Raw genomic sequence first — 23,636 nt, 5'->3', positions numbered from 1 at the left:
TGCATAAAGTGGGAAATTTTGTGCCCCTTTCTCTCTCTCTAATTATTTGATTCATTGGTCACACCTTGAAAACTCCAGCTATGCCTGATGGACTTTTATAGGGATCTGAAAGTTAAGATACAAAGTAATATTTATATTCGATAATATTTTATGAAAGTTAAAATAATTTTAAGAGAAGAAATTAGTTTGTAAGGTGTTTAAAATACATGGAGATAAAGCATCCTGTCAAGCTGTAAGTGAACAGGAAGGGATGCTGGACCTTGCCACATTAATACACACACTCTGATAAGGGCACATGAGGAGCTGACAGCAACTCATAACATTTTATTCTAAAATGGCAAACTTGGTTAGTATTTCAGAAAACAGCCCAATTTGTTGAAAAATTGTATCTGTCATGTTCTCTCCAAAGTGATGGTTGTTAAAATAGGATAATCACATTACTACTTTTCTCAGTTAGAATAAAAGAATAATGTAACTGCCTGAATAAAAATAGTTTTAAATTTTTCTCAGGGATTTCATATCTTTGTGATCTCTCTTTTTTTTTTTATCATCCATTGCTAGAGAAACCATCAAAGGATGAAAGAGTATGCTTTTAATTCTTTTGTGCCTGTAATATTTGGAGCTGATTTACTTCATTGAAATGTTGTTAGTGGTCTAAAAATATTAAATGGAAAAATCTCAGAAATAATTTATAACTTTTAGATTGAAAGTGGTTCTCTGCACCACGATGAATTCCTGTGTCATCTTTCTCCATCCTGTTTGGGGTGTGAGTCATTTCTAACGTATCCACGCTGTGTATGCTACTAGCTAGATCATTACTTGGCAGCCATCTTGGTTTCAAGTCCACCGTAGGAGTACCAGAGTGCTTGTGTTTAAGTAACCCTTATTTTACTTACCAATGGTCTCAAAGTACAAGAATAGTGATGCTGGCAATTTTGTTACAATACAGTATATTATTATAATTATTTAATTTTATTTTGAATTATTATTAATTTCTTATTGTGCCTAACTTAAAAATTAAAACTTACCACACTTACATACAAGCTACGATAAAACTATGATGAATGTTTAAATTTGTAAAAAATTTATTGCTATTGAAAGAAACACTGGCATTGATTCCTCTCAAAACACTTTCACTCACTTTGAACGCATTTATCCCATCATTTTTGCCACTTTCTGAAGCAGTTCTTGAAGTCCTCTTTGGTGGGTATCTTTAGTTGCATTTTTGTGGCTGCCTAGATGTCCTGAATTACAATCAAATTGTTTGTTTGGGTTTTTTTTTTCCTGTACCCGAGATAGAACTCAGGACCTTGTGATTGTGAGGCAGGTGCGGTGTCATTGAGCTAAATCCCCGGCCACTAAGATGTCCTGAACTGATTCAAGATGTTTACCTTTCCTGATCATTTTGACTTTGGGGAAGAGCCAGAAGTTGTATGGATCCAGATCCAGTGAATAAGGTGGATGAGGACACACTGTAAGTTTTATGAGGCTGCCTTTCCATTGGATGGCACTGGCAGCAGTATTCACCTTTTTTTTTTTTATAACACCTCATAAAGACACTAAAGAAAGAGGACTTCCAGACCTGCTTCAGAGAGTGGCAAGAACAAGGAAATGCATGCACAAAGCAGGGGGATATTTTGAGGAATATTAATGATAATATGCCATTTATTATAATAAATTTAATTTTGACTTAAACATTCATCATATCTTTTGATTATATCTCTATGTGTATGAAAAAACAGTATATAGAAGGTTTGGAATTATTAGAGGGGTTGGCACCCTTTGAGGATCTTGAAACATATTTCTCATGGGTAGGAGAGAATGGCTGTACTCATTCATTAATATTAATTCAGTGTCAATTATGTATTATGGATTTGGGTATTTATGAAGAAAAAGAAACAGATAAAGCTACATTTGCACTTCTGTCCACAGTGAAGAGAGAATACTATTGGATTCCTCAGGGCTGTTGTACTGAGTATTCAAAAAAGTTTGAATATGTCTACAGAAATTTGGGTTTCTTCCTTTGTAAAATTAATGCACATATATCTGATTTATTAGTCAGCATCTTCTATGTTTTGCAAGTTTTTAATTTATTTGTTCACACTGCCTTCAGAAAACTGGCAAAAGATATAAAATGGACAAGGTTGTTGTTGATACCAGCATCTTTATACATAAAGAAAAAAATTAATAAAATATTGATTAGAGTAAGGAAAATTAGATAAAAGTAGCCCAATATGTTAGGCTTGATGATACTATATTTTTATTGTGTGCTAAAAATGCCTGTACAATCAATTTTCTTTAGTGTTTATTAGTTCGGTTTTATTCATATACACAGTTTGGGTGGGAACCCCAATAGAAATAGTGCAGAACTAGTGTACACTGCCAAGCTGTTATTTTCCTTTTCTCACCTGATTATAAATAAAGTCTGCATGGTTTCAATCTTTATATTTTTACCTACTTCAGCTAGGATTAAATGGGTCACTTTCTTTCGTCATGAGTATGTTGGACACATATATAGAATAGTGGGAAAGTATATAAAGCCAATTTATGTTATTTGAATAAAACAATAAATGTTACATATTAAATGAAGGAAAAAGTTCAAAATTCTTTTGACATTCTGGCCACTCATTTGAATTAATTTTCAATAGGGTTCTTTTTTATTATTTAATTTTATTGGTATAATTTAAATATACATAACAATCACATTCATTGAAAGGAGTTTGTACATAATATACCTTAATTCCTCTTTTTTTGCTATTCCACTTCCTTCCCTTTAATTTCCCTCCCCTGCATTTACAAAAGCTTTGTTTCCATTTTTCCTTCTTTCATCAATTTTTTCCATTTTCTCTTCTCCCTCTTTCACAGTTTCCCTTTGCTTTTGAATAGTTTTTTCCTATTTCCTACTATCTATTATACATTTTGGTCCTTATTTACCCTTTTAGTTTCTCACACTAGAGAGCCAATGCAATATTTACACTTACGTATCTATTTTCAATAGGGTTCTTATTTTTTTGAGACAGGGTCTTGCTATGTAGCCCAGGCTGGCCTTGAACTCACAGCGATCCTCCTGCCTCAGCCTCCTGAGTGCTGGGATGACAAGCGTGTGCCTCAATAGGTTCTAATTCTTATCAATTTGGGAAGCTGATAGAAAAGTAAATAATATATTGTAGTAGTATGATCATGAGAGTCCCTACTTTTTTAAAAAATTCTTTTACTGGTACATTTTAGGTATACAGCACAATTACATTTCTCATTGGGAATTGTACCTTTACATAATGCATCTTGGTTCTTATTTTTTCCCCATTCCTAGCCCTCCCTTCACCCCCTCCACCCTTCCCTATTTACAAAGACTTTATTTCCATTTTTTCCATTTCTCATCATTTTTCCTTTCCCTTCTTTCCTTTCCCCTACCCCTCCCACTACCCCTACCTCTTCAGACATTTTCTTCCTATTTTGCATTATCAATTATTCATTCTAATCATTGGTACATTTTAGGTATACAATATAATGACATTCATTGTGGGAAATTTGCACCTTTACATAATCTCTCTTGGTTCTTATTTTGCACCGTTGCCCAGCACTCCCTTCAACCCCTCCATTTCTCCCTATTTACAAAGATTTTGTTCTCATTTTTCCATTTTCTCATATTAATTCTATACCCTTCTTTCCTTTCCCCTACCCCCACTTCCTTGCCCTTTGCCCTTTTTCTTCCTTTTTCACATTACCTATTATACATTTTAGGCCTTATTTACATATTCAGTTTCTCACACCAGAGAAACTATTTGGTATTTATACATGTGTGTCCTATTTATTTCACTTAAGAGTATTGCCTCAATGTGCACCCATTCAGCTATAAATGTCTCTAATTTCTCATTTTTTATGGCTGAGTAGTACTCCATTTTATAAAACAACCACATTTTCCTTATCCAGTCTCCAGTTGATGGGCATTTGGGCTATTTCCAAGTTTTAGTTATCACAAACTGTGCTGCTATGAACATGGGTGCACATATATCACTGTGGTATGATTCTTTTAATTCTTTGGGGAAGATCCCCAGCAGTGGAATAGCGAATGGGACTTCAAGTCCTAGTTCTTTGAGGTATCTCCATACTGATTTCCACAGTGCTTACACCAGTCTACACTCCCACCAGCAGTGGAGCAGGGTTCCTCTTTCCCCACAGCCCTGCCAGCATTTGTTATTGGTTGATTTCATGATAGCAGCCATTCTTTCTGGAGTGAAGTGGAATCTCAGTGTTGTTTTCATTTGCATCACTCGAATGACCAGTGATGTTGAACATTTTTTCATGTATTTATTTGCTATTTCTACTTCTTTGTCTGAGAAATGTCTGTTCATTTCAGATGCCCATTTTTGGATTGGGTCTTCAAATTTGGGAGGTCTGATTGTTTTAAGTTCTTTATAGATTTGAGATAGTAGACCTTTGTCTGAGGAAAAGCACGTGAAGATTTTTTCCCACATTGTGGGTTGTCTCTTCACACTGCTGGTGGTTTCTCTTGCTGTGCAGAAGCTTTTCATTAAGAAGAGATCCCACTTGTTGATTGTTTGTGCTAGTTCACAGGCAACTGAGGTTTTGTTCATAAAATCTTTTCCTACACCAATGTCTTGAAGAGTTCTACCTAACCTCTGTTCCAGCCAGTTCAGAGATTCTATTTTAATATTCAGATCTTTAATCCACTTCGATTTTAGTTTAGTGCATAGTGAGAGATATAGGTCTAGTTTTAATCTTTGGCAAGTTGAAGCTCAATTTTTCCAGCACCATTTATTGAAGAGGCTATCTTTCCTCCAGTGAGGGTGTTTGACTCCTTTATCAAAGATGAGATGGCTGAGTGTGTCTGGTATTGTTTCTGCATCTTCTAATCTGTTCCACTGGTCCTCAGGTCTGTTTCTTTGCCAGTACCATGCTGTTTTTATCACAGTAGCTTTGTAGTATAGTTGCAGGTTGGGGATTGTGATACCCCCTGCCATGTCTCTGTTACTAGAATTGCTTTTGCTATCCTGGGTCTCTTCTTGTACCAAATGAATTTTTGGATTGTTTTCTCCAGCTCTATGAAGTATGCTGCTGGGATCTCAATTGGAATTGCATTGAATCTATATAGCAGTTTTGGAAGTGTGGCCATTTTCACTATATTAATCCTTCCTACCCAGGAGCAGGGGATGTCTGTCCACTTCCTGATATCATCTTCAATCTCTCTTTTCAGAGTGCTATAGTTTTCAGAGAAGAGGTCTTTGATTTCTTTCTTTAGGTTGATTCCTAGGTGTTTCAGTTCTTTGGATGCTATTGTGAAAGGAATTATTTGTCCTATTTCTCTCTCAGTGAGTCTGTCATTTGTGGGGAAGAAAGCTATTGATGTTTGTGTGTTGACCTTGTAACCAGCTACTTTACTGAATTTGGTTATTAAGTCTAGAAGATGTTTGGTGGAGTTCTTGGGGTCTTCTATGTACAGTATCATGTCATCTGCAAATAATGACAATTTGACTTCTTCATTTCCTATCTTTATTCCTTTTATTTCTTTCTCTTGTCTAATTGCCATGGCTAATGTTTCCAAAACTATATTGAACGAGAGTGGTGACACTAGACATCCTTGTTTTGTTCCTGATTTTAGTGTGAAGTATTTCAGTTTTTTACCATTTAATATGATGTTGGCTGTTGGTTTTTTCATAATGGCTTTTATCAGTTTGAGGTAGAGACCATCTATTCCGATTTTTTGTAGGGTTTTTATCATAAATGCATGTTGGATTTTGTCAGAGGCTTTTTCTGCATCTATGGAGATAATCATATGGTTTTTATCCTTGGCTCTATTGATATAGTGCATAAAATTGATTGATTTGTGTATGTTGAACCATCCCTGTATCCCTGGGATGAATCCCACTTGATCAGGGTGTATGATCTTCTTGATGATCTTCTGCATTTTATTTGCCAGTATCTTATTAAAGATTTTTGCATCTATGTTCATTAGTGAGATTGGCCTATAGTTCTCCTCTTCGGTTGGGTCTTTCTCTGCTTTGGGGATCAAGGTGATGCTTCCTTCCAGGAATGAATTTGGGAGTATTGCTTCCCTTTCAATTTCATTGAAGAGTTAAAACAGTAGTGGCAGTAGTTCCTCTTTAAATGTCTTGTAGAATTCAGCAGTGAAGCCATCAGGGCCTGGGCTTTTCTTAGTTGTTAAGTTTTTAATTACATTTTCAATTTCATTGGTTGATATCAGGTTGTTTAGAATTTTTATGTCTTCTTCATTCAACTCTGGTAATTCATATGTATCTAGGGATCTGTCCATTTCTTCTGTGTTGTCCATCTTATTGGCGTATAGGTTCTGGAAGTAGGTATTGATGATCCTCTGGATTTCTGCTGGGTCTGTTGTAATTTCATCCTTTTCATTCCTAATTGCATGGATTTGGGCATTTTCTTTTCTTTTTCTGCCAAGGTTGGCTAAGGGTTTGTCAATTTTGTTGATTCTTTTGAAGAACCAACTCTTGGCTTCATTGATTTTTTGTATCATTCTATTAGTCTCCATTCCATTGATTTCTCCTCTGATCTTTATAATTTCCTCCCTTGTATGAGCTTTGGGGTTGTCCTGCTCTTCTTTTTCTAGAAGCTTGAGGTTCAGCATGAGGTTGTTTAATTGGGCTCGTTCTGTTTTCCTGATATGCATATTCACTGCTATGAATTTCCCTCATAAGACTGCTTTCATTGTGTCCCATAGATTTTGATATGTTGTATTGTCATTGTCATTTAATTGAAGGAACTGTCTGATTTCTTCTTTAATTTCCTCTGTGACCCATTGGTTATTCAGAAGTGTGTTGTTCAATTTCCACATGTTTATGATATTTTTTGTTTCTTTTGCTATGGATCTCCAATTTCATTGTACTATGGTCTGATAATATACAGGGGATAACTTCAATTCCTTTGCACTTACTTAAACATGTTCTATGTGTGAGTATGTGGTCTATTTTGGAGAATGACCCATGTGCATCTGAGAAGAATGTGCATTCTGATTTTGTGGGGTGGAAGACTCTGTCAACATCTGTTAAGTTCATTTGTTCAAGAGTTTGATTGAGTTCTAGTATTTCATTACTTATTTTTTGTCTAGTTGATCTATTTGTGACAGTGTGGTGTTGAGGTCCCCCACTACAATTGTATTAGTGCATATATGACTTTTCATGTCCATTAGTATTTGTTTTATATAGTTGGGTGCACTAGTGTTTGGTGCATAGATATTTATGATTGTCATCTCTTCCTCTTGGATTCTTCCCTTTACAAGAATGTAGTGTCCTTCTTCATCTCTCTTAATCAGTGTTGGTTTGAAATCTACTTGATCTGCCAAGCAGATAGCTACTCCTGCTTTTTTTCGGGTTCCTGTCGCATGCAGTATTGTTTTCCACCCTTTAACTTTCAGTCTATGAGTTTCCTTTTGAATTAAGTGTGTTTCTTGTATGCAGCATATTGTTGGATTTTGTTTCTTGCCCCATTCTGCCAGTCTATTTCTTTTGATTGGTGAATTGAGACCATTAATGTTGATGGTTATAACTGAAACGTATTGACTTGTCATTGCCATGACTTTTTCTTTTTGTTGGGTTCTCCCCCTTTCCATTTAATTTCTTGTCATGCCAGATGGGTTCATTCTGCTTTGCTTCCTGGGGTTGTGATCCTCAATGTCTGTTCCTAGGATATTGTCTAAAAGTTTTGGAGTGCTGGTTTGGTATTCACGAAGTTCCTAAGGTGCTCCTTGTCATGAAAGTATCTTATTTCTCCATCAATTTTGAAAGATAGTTTTGCAGGGTACATCAATCTGGGTTGGAGGCTGTTTTCTTTTAGGGCTTGGAATATGTCATCCAAGCTCTTCTTGCCTTGATGGTTTGTGTTGAGAAGTCTGCTGTGATTCTGATGGGCTTTCCTTTGTATGTGATTTGTTTCTTTTCTCTAACTGCTTGTAGAACTTTGTTCTTCTGTTGTGTTTCTGGAATCTTAACAATTATATGCCTATGAGTAGATTTTTTTTGATCAAGGCTATTTGGAGTCCTATATGCCTCACTTATCTGTGTGTCAAGCTCTTTTCCCCTGCTTGGGAAGTTTTCTGCCATTACTTCTGTGAAGAGTTTTTTATGTCATCTGCACTCTCTCCTGTTTCTTCATTGACTCTAATCAGTCTTATGTTATTCTTTTTTGCATCATCTAGCAGCTTCTGGATTGATTTCTCATGTTCCCTTATAATTTTGAAGCCATTTTTCTTTTCCTGGTCATCAATTGCAATCTTATCTTCTATATCTGAAATTCTGTCCTCACATTGGCTCATTCTGCTGTGTAGACTTTCAGTGGAGTTTTTCATGTCTTGGAAATCTATTTGCATCTGTTTTATGGATTCCATTTGTTTCCTATGTTGGGATTCCATCATGTTCCTGAGCTCCTCTCTAGATTTATTAATCATGTCTTGCACTAGGAGAACAATCTCTGCTGTTTTCTGAGAAATTATTTCTGATTTCATTTTTTCCAGATCCCCTTTTGTTGCCAGTTCAGTGGGTCTAGGTGGTTGAGTATCAGAGTGTTCTATCTCATTTCCCTTTGGTGTTTCTGTAGGTGATCTGGGAGTCTGGTTTTGAGACTTATTTACATATTTTCCCATTTCGACTCGGGTGGCGGGGGGGTGCTGTTGGCTTCCGCACGGCTCACCTCCTCTGAGCTGGGGACAGGTGGGCTAAGGGCTGGGAGCAGCAGTAGGGATGGTGGCCCGAAAGCCCCTTCCTCTGGGCCAGGAGTGGTGGGATGTTTGGCATCCTGGAGGCCCCTTCGTCTGGACCAGGAGCCATGGGACAGTGCCTCAGAAGCCCCTTCCTCTGGGCTGGGAGTGGCAGGATGGACAGCAGCCCAAAAACCCTTTTCTCTGGGCTGGGAATGGTGGGAGGGATGGTGGCCAGGCACCCCCTTCCTCTGGACAAGGAGCAGTGGGATGGAGCCTCAGAAGCCCCTACCTCTGGGCAGAAATTCTTTAAATGCTGAGAACTTGATTAGCTCCAGTACGGTGGTCTGGTGGTCTGGTGTCCTCTTCGTCTTTGTAGTGTGGAACCAGGTGGCTGTACAGGGAAGAGGCCAAAGGTGTGTGTGTGTGTGGGGGAGTCCAGTGGATTGCTGCCGGGGCGCAGGCTGATTCAGTGTTTTCAGCGTGACTGGCGACCTCGGGACCGAGTCCGCAGACCTGCCTGTCTGCAGTGGGCTGATTCGGTGTTTCCAGTGTGACCCCGTGACCAAGAGACCGCGTCTGCAGACCTGCCTCCCTTCTTTTTTTTTTTTCAGTACCAGGGATTGAACTTGGGTCCTTGTGCTTTCGAGGCAAGCGGCGAGTCTCTTCTGATTCCTTCAAAGTATGTGTGTGTGTGTGTGTGTGTGTGTGTGTGTGAACCTTAGAGAAGTTTTTTAACCGTGATAGTTTTAAAGCTGGTTTATGTGTCCCAGCTGCATGAGGATACTCACTCTATTAAGAAAAAGCCCCAAAATAAACTTTAACTATTCCACAAAAATAATTCTAATATGCTTTTATGTGGTATTTGTCATGATATGGGCATCTCTGTCTATAAAATGTAGAAGTAACGATGTAAGAAATATAAGTACTGTTCCCTACTTTGCATAATGAGGCCATTAGTTCTTATCTCTGTCTCTGAATGTTCAGCAATATTCCAGAAATATTTGCTTGGGTTTGATGTGTGGGGAAGGAAATGGAAGAGTCACAATAATTGCTATAATTGCTGATGGGCTCAGTCTCACCCTACAGTTATGCACCAGATGTGTAGTAAGAGTACTCATGTGGCTTATAGTTTGTATGGCACAAAATACTTTCCAGTTGAAACTTTGCAACCAATATCTATAATGAATGTTATAAAGACTCTCTCCTACTTTAACATTAGTTCATGTCCTTCATTATAAAATACCATACACATGTAAATTTCACATAATTAGATTGGCTCATAAATCTGCTATTCTCCAATTATATAACAAAATAGTTAATGAATGAGATTTATGGGGAAGGTGCTAGGAAATATTATTTTTAAGCTGCAGAAATCCTTATTTGTATATTCTAATTAGCAATTTATTAATCTTAAATGCATAAGGAAATTAACTGTAGCTTAATCTCATAAAATTCATCACTGTAATCCTCTATTACATTGCTTTGATATATATTACTTTTTAGCAGTTTCTATATTAAAGTAATGTCTAGAAGACAACACTTCATTCCAAATATGTGCTTTTCTCTGCTCATACACTAACCTATATTATATTAAAATTTTAGTTTCTGTAACCTTTGATTTCTAGAATTTTAAAAATATTGTGTTTCTTTACAAGAACCCTATTTCCCCCTTTCAGAGGATCTCTCCTAATGTCATACCTTCATCTCAAATCTAGTGTCTAGAATCTAGAAAACAGATGCAAGAAAAAATTTCTCACTGTTAGTAGGAATGTAAATTTGCACAGCAGTTAGGAGAAACAGTAGAAGAATTCCTCAAAAATGTAAAAATAGAACTATCATATGCTCTAGCAATTCCACCATTAGATGTATATCCAAAGGAAATGATATCGTTGTACCAAAAAGATACTTGCACTCACATGCTTATTTCATCCCTACTCATAATAGCTAAAATATGAAATCAATTTAGATGCCCATCAGTGGATGAAAGCAAAAACTGGGATACATTTGTGATATATAATGAAATATTGTTCAGCCATAAAAAAGGATAAAATCTCATCATTTGCAAAATTTGGAGGAAACTGGCAATCATTATATTAAGCAAAGTAAGCCAGATACAGAAAGACAAGTACTGCTTGTTCTCAGTTATCTGTGGAAACAAAAAAGCTGATGAAGAGAATGCAATACTGGCCTGGAGAGACTGAGAAATGCAAGAGGAAAAGAGGACTGGAAAAAATTCACCAATGGGCACCTAAACACAGGGGGAGAGGAGGACTCGGTTCTGGATTTTTAAAAATATCATAGTAGGGTAACTATTTCTTAAAACAATCTATGACATATATCGAAATAACAAGAAAAATACAGAATTCCCAACACCACAATGATTAAGGTTTGAGGAGATGGAAGTGCTCTATGGACTATTACACATGGTGTGCATGTATTGATTTGCCATAATGTGCCCCATAAAGAGGCACAGATATTATGTCTCAATAAAAAAGAATAACTTTCTGTTGAGAAGATAGTTTCTTTCTCAGATCATCAGCTGATAATTTTCATTAGGAAAATTATAACAATTCAGAAAACCTTTATTAGGCCATGTCTACATGTCAGAAAAAGGTAAACTACAGAAGACGGGTGCCTCTAAGAGTGGAACTCTCTGGGGACAAAAGTGTAATTTCTCTTCATCCCAACCTCATCTGGCATGAGGACTACAATTCAAGAAGTTCCAGCCTTTAGGCTGCTGGGATTAATATTTGGACATTTATGTCCCAGAGCTCAAAGGTGGCTCACTGAGACAGACTGGACCATTTTACTGAAGAGTGGTTCATTTAGGTACTGAGAGAAGGCACCGTTGAGATGTATCAGGAAGTTCTAAGCAGCTTAGAGATGTAAGAAAACTCCTTTTTCATTCCCTAGGATTAATAGTTTGCTTCCAAATCCAATTTATTGCTATAAAAACTGAATGACACAGAAACAAATGATTGCAGTTAAAAATATGATCTTTAGTCTCTGATCACATACACGAGCAACTTGCCCTTTTACCCATGTGAGTCAGGAATGCCAAACCTGAAACTAACATTCTTATGCAGCCCAGAAATGGATTTTGCAAGCAATTCCAAACAATAAGATAATATTCTAACAGTGTTAGTATTAGATGTCATCTATTTTTATAGCCTCATAAGTATACTCATTCTATTAAAAATCACAAACGGGGCCAGGAATTTAGCTCAGTGGTTTCACCACCTGCCTTGCAAGCACAAGGTCCTGAGTTCGATCCCCAGTACAAAAAAAATCACAAGTGGGGTCTTAGCCCACTGTGTTCTGCTATATCAGATTACTGAGACTGAGAATTTACAATGAGTAGAAATTTATTTTCTCAGGCTGGGGATTTAGCTCAGTGGTTCAGGTGCCTGCCTTGCAAGCGTGAGGTCCCAAGTTTGATCCCCAGTACCAAGAAGAAAAAAAGAAATTTATTTTCTCACCATTCTGAAGGTTGGGAAGCCCAAGATCAAGGTGGCAAGGGTTTTCTTACTACATCATCAGAAGGCAGAAGGCAGAAGGTCAAAGAAGCAAAAGGAACTGCATTCACCCATTAATAATGACATTAATCTCATCCACCATGGAGAAAGCTTCATGGCTCAATCACCTCCCAAGGGTCCCACCTCCCAGCCCTACAAAGACAACCAAATTTCAGCATGAGTTTTGGAGGAGACATAGAAGATTTCCAACATGTTTTTGTGTTGTGAATTTTGTATATATTATTATATGCATTTTTTATTATTTATAATATATATTGCATTATGTAGAGAGGAGAAATGAAGGAGGGGGAAAGAGAGAGGAGAGGAGGGGGGGAGAGAGACAGAGAGAGAGAGAGAGATCAGAATGACTTATGACAACTTCTTTAGATATCCCCTTACTTAGATTTTGCATTGTCCATGGCTGATCTTTAGCCAGTACACTGTAGCAGTCACAACATTGCAATGCTTCTGTACAGCTGATAGTCACTGTTTAAATCCCTTGAATCAACTCCTGATATGGACTGTGCCAATTGACCTGGGTCCTCCCCCAGTGTCTCCACATCTGAAAAATAGCTGGAGGCACCAAGGTGTTGTATTAGCACTTAGGCCAAGTTCATTCTAAATGCATAGGCAAGTGCCCATGCATATTGGTGGCAGAATATTTTAAATGCTTCTCCTCCTGTGCCCTGACTTGCTTGATTAAAACTATTACCATTGGACTGGGGAAGTAGCTTAGTGTGTGAGGCCCTGGATTCCAACTCCACCACTGCAAAAACAAATAAAGAAACTATCGTCACCAAGGAAAACAGAAGAGATTCTCACTGGTGTAGTCATACAATCCCCTAGAAACACCACTGTCATAACACAAACATACAAAGGAGCTCCTACACTTTAAAACTATTATAGTGGAATAAGAGCAGGATGACCAGGGACTTGATGTCAATGTCTTCTCTCTGTACCTCACACTCTGCTGCCTTACAGAAATGCAGCAATGCTCCTGTGGACTTGCCTTGCCCGTTTCTTTTTTTCGTCTTTGCAGTTCTGAAACAATATCCATACTGTCCATTGCTATTTGGGTGGTAATCATATAAAGCAAATGAACTGGAGATTTGAGTGAAGACACCGGTTATAGATCATAGCTTCAGGCAGAGAGGAAAGGATCAAACTTAGGATCTGTTATGAGTGGAATTCTTAAAGGAAAGCAGGACATTCCAGGCTCATCAATTTTAATCAGCACAGCTCAGAAAGCATGCTTTAATCTTACCTTGCTTGATTGAACTCAGCTTCATAATGATTTTAGATTTGGGGTTCATTTTTAATAAGTTTTGCTTTGATAAATAGTAATCTGTGCCTTGGAATTAAAGACTTCTGAAAGCAACTAATCTAAACCTATAAGAAACAATACAGTTCCAAAGAAAGACATGAGAGTATATGTTGAAGCAATGGAACCCTGATTAGAGCCAAAGAGGGGGAATTTAGGACTGAAAGTTTTTTTATTGGTTTCTTAGACCTAGTCAAAGAGCAAGGAGCCAAAAAGAAAGTGAAGAGAATGATAATCTAGATAATGACATATGCTTATTATTATCAGTGAGAAAATAATTTACCACCTGGATATGTATGTGGAAAACACTGTCCATTTTTTTTTCTGAGAGCACTTTTAATCTACTTCTTCAATTTATTTTTCAGTTACAGCTTTTAGGAAGTAACTTCTAAGAAAATTTTAGATGTTTTTTCTTATTTTCTGCTTATTGGTTTGTTTTTCTGTGGGTAAACTAAAATCAGGGAAAAATCAAAATACAAGTGTTGCTTAGATGAACATTTCCTTTGTGTATGATATTATAGAAATGGATGTTCCTGAACCAAAACCATAAAAGATCTTTATTATATTTCTGAAAACATTTGTTTCCTTAATTATGTTTTTCAGAGAGCTTTTCCCCTAAATCTTTCAGATAATGGATCACACTGTAAGGTGTCACCTCAAGTTACCACTCTCATACATCACTCTGCTCTTCACATTGAAATTGATAAAAATAGATAAGTCACCAGAGAAGGGACGACAAGCTCTCATTAAAAATAGACATACCACAGACTTCTTTTGAAAATTCCTCTAATGTAGGTACACCAGTAGAAAGCAGTTTGAAATGTAATTTTCAAACACTTAGATTTAATTATGGCAAGCCTCCATGTGTAGCACTGCTTGGCCCTATGGTTTTCTGAAGAAATGTTTCAAGCTTCTTTTAGTTTCTCTCATAAGATCATTAAGCACATCTTTAATTTAGTTTTTTCCTCAGATTCACTTCAGTTTGCAGATTGAATCCATCCCCATCCTCACCTACAAGTAGTAAAATATATGTGTTTTAATTGCTCTTTAAATTTCATAAACCCAAATAACATATGGTTGTTTACAAAGATCTAATTAGCACATTTACCTAAATATGTTTTCGTGGTTCTAAAGACATTAAAATTAAAATGCAAATTACAATAAGGATATGAAAAGTAAGGGAGAATAATTTTTAACCAAAGTGCCTGCAGGAAATGGCTCCCATTTCCCCTTTCTCTTAGAGTGCCAGTTTTTGGACTCTGCTCTGAAGAAGGAAGGCAGAATCTTTATCTCCAAGTTAGAAGCAGTCACTTAAGACAATTTTAACAATACTCATGTCTTTAAACTCATACTTTAATACAGCAAAGAATCAACTCAGAAATCCAGTACTGATTAATACTGTAAAAGAAATTATTATCAAATAGAATGACAATTAAGGAAGAAGAAAGTGTAGTTGTAGAATAATGCTAGCATAACTAATATTTCAATAAATCTGTGCAAAAGGATTTTCTGGAGAAAATCCAATTTCAGAACATTTTCAAAGTGAACTGAAAATGTAGTTTGGTATTGGGAAAAGACTTATACATGGCAAAAAGGAATGTTGGAGATCCGAGTTTCCATACAGTTAACAGAAAGTTCATGGAGTATCTCAAGAAGGTATATCTCGCTAGGGATTTAGCTCAGGGGTCCTGCCGCCTGCCTTGCAAGAGCAAGGTCCTGAGTTCAATCCCAGGTACCAAAAAAAAAAAACAGATATGAATCTAGGAATCAAGAAGGTATATCTCTAAATAACACGATGGATTCAGGGCAAGTTATAGTCGGGGGAGGATATCCATTTTTGGAATACATATGGATTATTTGGAAAGACTCAAAATTATATCTGTGGATTTAGTAATTGTATTATATACTTGAAAGGATGATGAGTTTTAAAAAGGAAAGTGCCTATAATCCTGGCACTGGAGAGGTTGAGGCAGGAGGGTCATGAGTTCAAGGCCAGCATAGGCTACATAGTGAGACCATGTCTGAAAAAAAAAAAGTGTATGCTACTATGGTCCTCATAAAACTAGTGGGTTTTAGGGAACTGCTGATAATAGAAACTGGCACTAAACACAAATGGTATGGACTTTCTGTATATTTTCCCCATTTAATACTTACCACAATGTGATGGGGAAACAAACATCTTTCATTTAGAATGAAATTAAACATAATATTTCCCTATGAGAAGAAAGAAGAAACTCCATGGAACAAGAGGGCAATGGAATTATCAATTAGAAAAAAATAATGTTATCAATAACAACAGCAATCACCATTTATTAGCAAGGTAGTAGACTTCACACATCTTACCTTGGGAGGCACATATTAGGGTTTAGATCAAAAATGGTGCCTAAAGCCTCATGTGTTTGGAAGGTGACTGGATTATGGTGCATTATAGCTGGTTTGACGTCAGGAGGCAGACCCTGCTTGGATTAGGCAGGGCACTGGAGGAGTGGCTGAAAGGGTATTTCTCCTTCCTGGGCTCCTCCCTTTACTCTCTGCTTCCTGTTCACCATGAGGAGGGCAGCTTTTCTCTGCCCAGGCCCTTCCAGGAGACCAGCAACCGTGAAAAGACTGAAACTTCTAAAATATGAGCCAAAAAATAAATCTGTCCTTCTTTAAGCTGTGGGTATTGGGTATTTTTTCCCAGTGATGAGGAAACTGACTAATGTCAGGAGCAATTCTACACAATTTGGGGGAAAATCATTTCACAATTAAAATTATGAATCGAATAAAAAAGGAAAGGAGAAGAAGGGTAAATTCATTAGTGTTTAATCTGAAACATCCATGGTCTCCTCCCTCTGGCCTCACCACTCTGGGTTTTCAGGTGTTTGGACCTGGACCAGGACTAAAAATAGCATCCTCTGTAGGGGATGTGTAAATAATCTACTGTTTGGTGTCTCGAAAACCTTGATTAATACATCCCAGTACTGGTGAATAGAAGCTTATTTGGAAATTAAGTCTTTGTATACCCAGTTAAGGATCTCAAAATAAAGCATCCTAAATTCAGGATGGGCCCTCAATACAATCATTGGTGTCCTGACGAGGGAAAAGATACCTGAGACACAGAGGAAGCAGAGGAAGCAGAGACCCAAAAGACATCATTACAAGAGATAGGATTTCGGGGGCCACCGGAAGAGCAGGAAAGGCTTCTACTCGGGAGCCTTTGGAGGAAGGCTGGTTCTGCCAACACCTTGATATTGAACTTCTACCTTCTAGAACTGTGAGAAAATAAATTTCCCTTGTTTTAAGATGAAGTTTGTGATAGTATATTGTGGAAGTCCTAAGAAACTAACACATTCCTATAGGATGAAGATCTAAGATAAACAACTGATAAGAAAATAGGAAGAAAACAGCTGATCACACGTATTTTATATTAATACACTGTAATTAGGAAAATCTTCAGGGAATAAAATAAATGTTATATGGACTTTTAAAAGTATTAACCAGGGCCGGGGATTTAGCTCAGTGGTTTCGCTGCCTGCTGCACAAGTGCAAGAACCCGAGTTCGATCCCCGGTGCCAAAAAATAAAAAAAAGTATTAACCAGAAAATTTCAAGTCTCATAGGGAAAAATGTAACCTCACTTTACTTGGGGAAAAAGTGATAGCCCATAATTTATATTGTGATAAGGAATGAATTTCAGAAACAAGCTTTAACTACCAATATACATTTCTTTGAATATTATCAAGATAAAAATACTTGAACTCTATAGCATTTAAACAATGATGCAGAATATGTTTTCTAAAAGACTCTGCTTTCTAATATCTCAAAAACTCAGCAAGGCATATTGAAATGCTACTTGTAAGAATAATGCTCTATAAATAATATTGCATTGTTTAACTGCCTTTTTTTTTTTTACAATACGAGAGCTTTCTTTTTAAGGGGAAGCTCTAATACCATGTCTTTTCATTGCCTGCAGTTTAAAACATTTTCAAAGGCAGAAACCATAGTAATAGCAGTTTGCAAATTAAGTGGTTTGTAAATCTTAAACTGCAATTTTCTCCTAAACAAAATAACAACTAAAAAAAAGTTCTCTAAGGAGAGATGAAACTGAAAAGTCTTTTATTTGGCATTCAGGTGTTGCTGTACGTTTTCAACAAAAACATATCCTCCATTTGAGCAGTACCCACATTTTCCCCCCGAAGTCTCTTCTGTGCTACCTGTGCTCAGTGGGACTGGGACTTAGGGTCTCAGGATAGCTGGATGCATTGCTCATTTACGTAATGTCACTTTGAAATTTCCTTCAGAATTAAAAAAAATAAATAAGTAGCCATACCTACATTATATTGCTTGTTTATTATACCTCTTCCAAAGAGCCAACAAAGCTAATGATATACCATTTACATTTAATACTATTGAGGCATATTTTTGGTGCATGTTTTATTATTTTTATCTCATAAAGTCTGAAAATTTTAATATCCGCAACTGATTACAGTCTCATTTAACATGCACTGAAAAGTCTTTCACTTTGAAAAATCATTAAAAAGGTCGCATTTGCTTCCCATCTTTTCAGAAAAGTTCCTCTGATTTGTTTCTGAGTCATTTAAACTCACATTGTTAACAGCAAACACGGTCTCATTCCAGTTGGTCTGCATCTAAAAATTTAATGTCTCTCTCTCCAGGCTCGGTCATTCTTCCCACTTCTCCTCTGGAGCTGTGGTTAGTGCCACCCTAGGGCTGCAGCCATCAGCAGCAGCAAAACATTTAATTTAGGTTCAACCGGAGCTAAGTAAAGCAGACAGCGGAAGGAAGGAGGACTAGAGAACAGGAGATTCTCAATGGGGTAGGAGAATAATGAGGTTTTTTTTTTGTTTTTTTTTTTTCTTGTCTAGCTAGGAGGCAGCATGCTGGAGTGGAAAGAGGCTGAGCTTTAGATTCCTTCCAACTTAATCCTAGCTGCTGATTTGCCCTCTCTATGGGCAATTACTTCTCTTTTCTGAGCTGCAATTTTTACTTGGTTGAAAAATGAGAATAAAGATGTTTCAGGGATTAAATAAGATAATGTATGCAATAGATAACACAGTAGTCAGAACATGAATAATAATCAGTTACGTAGTAATTACTTCCAAGTAACTCACATACTCAGACAACTTTGCTTCTTTCTTTTGGAAAAGACAAACCCAACAACAGAACTACAGTAGTGTAGCAGAGTAGCCGGTTTGCTGCATAAATTATACTTCATGTGGAATTGATAGAACAAGAGAAATTTTTAAAACGCAGCCCACTTGCTTTGTTTGGTTGCACTGCTGGGTATTGGTAAGTGTGCACTAGTGTGGGATAGGCTCTTCTTCCTATTATATTTTCAAAATGTCTGATGGGAGGAAAGATAGAGCTGGCTGTAGAGATGGTTGCTGTCCATTGTCGTAAGGTCAACCACAGAATGGTGGGCTGGCATGGAAACACTTTTTTGATTTTGTGAATCCAGGATCAAACTTGGCTTTGGGTCCCCTTGAGTCCAGATGAAAACAAATCAAAGCTTTGAGACTTTTTGATATGGAAGCAGCAAAATTGTAGGGTCTGCAGTGATGAATATACAAAAGCCAATTGGAATGGCAGGATGGTGGTGTTTTGAAGTCTGAAGAGCATCTACAACTGTGACATGTTTGATACCTATATTTTAACAGAGAAATGTCTAGAGAAACAAAAGGAAAGCTTCCTGAATTATTTTATTACTTTTCAAAGAGGTCAGTGACTACTTGAAGTTTCACCATAGTGTTTGCTGAGAATTCAGTTCAAATTTTCTCAAGCAATACTTTCTGAATTATGTGAACCTTCTTTAAAAAATGCTAGAATTTATAAGCAAGACTAGAGCTTTTTTTAACACAAGCCTGTAATGGTTGTCATTTTCTGTGACCTTACTCTTTACTGTGCTATCTTGCTGTCTTTAACCAAATCAGACTTAGAAGTTTAACACAGAATTTATCTGTTCTTTATATTTCATTAAATACATTATTTGTAGTGATTTCTTTGACCTTGGGATATCAGGAATATGGTTAGGACTGCATATCCCCGTAATACAACAGTTTCCTATAGTGGGGACGGAGATCAGATTTGATACATCATTTTAACTTGTAACCCTTATCCAGTAACGTCATCTACCATCATGCTAAGAGGTCCTACCCTTCAAAGATTTTATTCAGATATTTTAGGGGGATTTATTTTCTCAGTCCCTTGACTGTCCAAGTCAGCATTTGCCTCAGACCATTATATAATTTTCTAATGAATTCTCTACAAAGAGGGGGCACAGGATCCCACAGACATTTCCTCACTGGGGGAGAATATAGCTTATCTTCACAATTTCCACGGACGCTAAAGAAGAGGTGAAATCTCTAGAAGTGGGTGTAGCCTATATCCCAGCATAAATACACATTTATTTCAGGGCATCCCATGTGGAGTTGCCTGTCCTTCCTTTTGGGTGTTGATCATGCCACAGGAGCCAATTAATGTGTGAAGAATCAACTTTGAAGCCAGAGTACTTGAGACCCTGTAAAATATTTTCAGACTTGAGCTTTACCCATATGCCACAATAAATAGTAGGTTCTACATGTCATTGGTTGTTCCATGGAAACAACTTGGGAAACATCCTATATTATATTCTTACTTGTAGAAAATTCTAAACGCTTATTAGGCAGTCTAAGGAAAATCACCCTAGTTACTTTAATCAATAACTTCTTTTGCTCAGATAAACATCACTGGGCACTCACTTTTCACTGATATATATTTTGAAAAGTGGAGCTGTTGGTGCTTTTGTTATGGCAGGGCAGGTTTTTCAGTTGTTGTTCAGAAAGCTCCAGGCTCTCGAGGTCAGATTAAGTCTGCCCTGGACCCGCTCACTTTGTCTCATTCTCAGTGTGCTACAAGAGAAAGGAAATCTGACAGGGCATTCCAACACCTATGCATTAGGACGAGGGCCTCGTGTCGCCTCTTTACCACTCCTGACATGAGTTCAGGATGCAGGAAGGCTTTAGGGACCCAAGAACACTGGAAAAAAATCCAGAATCATGAGGGATTGTTTCAGATATTTATAAAATGGATAATATGTTGTCTCATATATTTTATAGATTACCATTTTCACATTAGTCAGATGCTATTAATAGCAGATATTCCAATAGATGGAGAAAAAGAATAAGGAAACAATAATGTCATCTCTAAACGATGGGAGCCAGGAAGAATCAAAATTCCCACATTTGTGGAAGATAATAGAGGAAGCAGAATCCTCGGGCACCCCTCACTGCTGTGAAGTGAGAATGTATGTTAGCAAAAGAAAAATTAATGGTACTTGGACTTATGGTGGAGAACTTGTTTAGTTTCTGGTGGTGAGGAAATCTCAGGGGGAAGAGGTCTCAGCCTGATATGGTCATGGTGTGATAGTCAGAAAGGTGGGCACAGCTAATTAAGGAATCCTGGGAGTGGACAATAGCATTGCCAGTGAGAAACCAAAGGAAAGCTGAGGGCTCGAGCTCATAGATCGGTGAGTGAGGTAGGCTCAGGCACCCACAGCCACCCTTCAGGACGTCTGGGGGGAATTGAACTGGAGTTACTTTTTTCACCAACAATGAAACCTACAGATAAATTAATGTCACAATGAGCTACATGAGAATTCTCCCACTCAGCATGTGAGAAGAAGCTGGAAGATGGTAGCACTTGATGAGTGAAGATACAATATGTCTAACAATATTCATTAAAGACTTGACAAAGTACACAGTCTTTGACATAGCCATTGCACTTTAGAACCCCTTTTAAGAAAATTAATAAGGATTTAAGCAAAGATACATTTCTAAGGGTGTTAATTTTAACATGGTTATAAAGGCTTCCGATAAAACATTATTTAAAAATTAATGTGTATATCACAGAAGTATATTTATTTGTGTTGAAAGTTTTCTACTGAATTTTTTTTTTAGGTACCAATGATTGAACTCAGAACTCTGTGCTTGCCAGGCAGGCACAGAGCCACTGAGCTATATCCCCGGCAGTTTTCCATTAAATTTTGTTAAAAGAAGTAACACAATGGTGACAACATCTTATTTTATATAATAGAAAGTACAAACACATACAAGTCCAATAAAGTAATATGCAAGATGTTACTGTCATCTACAGGTGATAGATTCAGGTAATTTTTAATAAGTATCTCTTATTTTACTTTGCTAAATGTAATATCTTTCTTTTGTTGGAGTTTTCTGTTTTTCCCTATAGTTAACATACATCTTTTTGTTTTAAAAATAGCTAGTAGTACTACATACTCATGAGAATGGCACAGATGATACAGATGCTATCAAGTGTTGACACAGAAAAGGTAATATTACTCTTAGAATCACTGGTAGTGATGTAAGTTGGATGTATATGTCTGTATCTGTATCTGTACCTCTAACTCTACCCCTTTCTCTACATCTATATCTAGATTTATATCTATCTATACCTATCTATCTATCTATATCCATATCCATATCCGTGTATGGTGCTTTTTTTGGTCTTCACTGAAACATACACAAGAATGTTATTGCAGTATTTCTATTATCTCCAAACTGCAAATAACCCAAAAGTCCATCCAGAGGAAAAGATAAGACAAGTTGCAGTATACCTGCATACACAGCACTGAGAATTAACTGTACGATCTTCATCATAGATGAATCTAGCAGTTTAATATTGAGCAAAATAAGCTGGGCACGAGAGTACATATTGTACTCACATAAAATTCAAAAACAGGAAAACATGTTTGTAGTTTCAAAAGTCAGGGCAGTGGTTACTCTTGGCATGGGAAGTTGGGCAAGGGGCCACAAAAGGTCTATAGGGCACATGTAAAATTTTATTTTTTTTGTCTGGGACTTGGTTACATGGATGTACCCATTTTGTAAAAGGTAATTAGGTCTGCATCTATTTTTCATGCATTCATCTATGGATATTATACATTAATATATTTGACTTCAAGAAGAGCTTGTTTCAGGTTGGAGACAAGAGCACTTTGGGCCTTCTGGCATCTACAGGGAGTGTGAGAGCCCAGTGATTAACAAAGATACTGTAGAGTTACTAAGTAGTGTTACTGACCAAGCTGTGGGTTTAGAGCCAGCTGGAACTAGATCTGAATCCCTGTAAGCCAAAAGAACACTGGTAGATGAGGCCAAAGATAAAGTTGGAACCAGATCATGGGCGACCCTGTAACAACAAGAAAAGGATTTGGGGTTTTATTGTAAGTATAATGGAAGTCATTTCTATTAAGAGTATAGATCAGTGGTGGCACACCTATGGCACGTGTGTCACAGAGGGCTGTTTGTATCATTGAAAGCACTAGAAGGTTTGCCATCACTGGCATAGATCCAAAGATAATTCATAGGAAGAATCACAACTGTACACAATGGTATAGAGGAACAGTAACAAAAAAAAGTCTCAGAATGATTCATTTTGTGTTCTAGTTACAACATAACTTTATCTTAAAGGAGAAAATTACTTCATTAAATTCTAAGGATAAATCTTAATTGTAGCAGAGAAACCAAAAGCTGCAGGGAGAACAAGACCACATAATCCCGACAGATTTTTGAGACAGACTCCTCCTGTTATGTAAGGGCTTATAGACCTGGCAGTAGCTTTCAAAGAAGGTTAAATGCTATTTTGGGCTGAGAGGAAAGCCATTTCTCTTCTGCATTCTTCATATTAACCTGAGACCAAGACAACAGAAACAAAAACAAAACTCCTAAAAAAAAGAGAAGAAGACCATAGACATAGGAGAAAGATAGCCGTCTCTGAGCCCAGAAAGGCTTCTGACAAACCAAGCAAACATTCTGCCAGTGTGTTAATCTGGGATTCTATCTTTGCTAACCTAGAAGAACTATGAGCTATTGTTTCATCCACCCAGGATATGAAATTTTATGTGGCAGCCCTAGCAAACTAATATGCCAAGGGACAACTACCATTCACTTTTTCATTAAGAAGCATTTTTTTTTCTTAGACAAAACTGTGAGATGCTACTTTAGCACAATGGAACTCAGGTGAACCTCACGTTTCTTCATTTCAGAACATGACTAACAACATCTACCTTACAATATTTTTGAATAATAAAGCAGATAACAAAAAATCAAACA

General features: G+C 37.1%; 1 protein-coding gene across 3 annotated transcripts in view; it reads right to left on the bottom strand.

The window, feature by feature from the left end:
- The window catches only part of Cntnap2 (contactin associated protein 2), a 2,081,788-nt gene that overhangs the window by 701,809 nt on the left and 1,356,343 nt on the right, over positions 1 to 23,636 (bottom strand). Inside the window, exon 14 of one of the 3 annotated variants that reach the window (XM_087207769.1) lies at positions 14,984 to 22,713. The exons of the other annotated variants lie outside the window; for them this stretch is intronic. Within the exon in view, the coding sequence (XP_087063895.1) occupies positions 22,634 to 22,713 (80 nt within the window). The 3' untranslated portion in view covers positions 14,984 to 22,633. Of the gene's footprint in view, positions 1 to 14,983; positions 22,714 to 23,636 lie in introns of those variants that run through there. 3 annotated transcript variants of the gene reach the window in all.

This window comes from Heterocephalus glaber, unplaced genomic scaffold, assembly GCF_053883595.1.
Source record: "Heterocephalus glaber isolate CG9 unplaced genomic scaffold, H.glaber_assembly_v1.0 deba00000818, whole genome shotgun sequence".
Classification (NCBI taxonomy): domain Eukaryota; kingdom Metazoa; phylum Chordata; class Mammalia; order Rodentia; family Bathyergidae; genus Heterocephalus; species Heterocephalus glaber.
The sequence above is the reverse complement of the archived record's forward strand: the minus strand, read 5'-3'. Positions and strand labels throughout refer to the sequence as shown.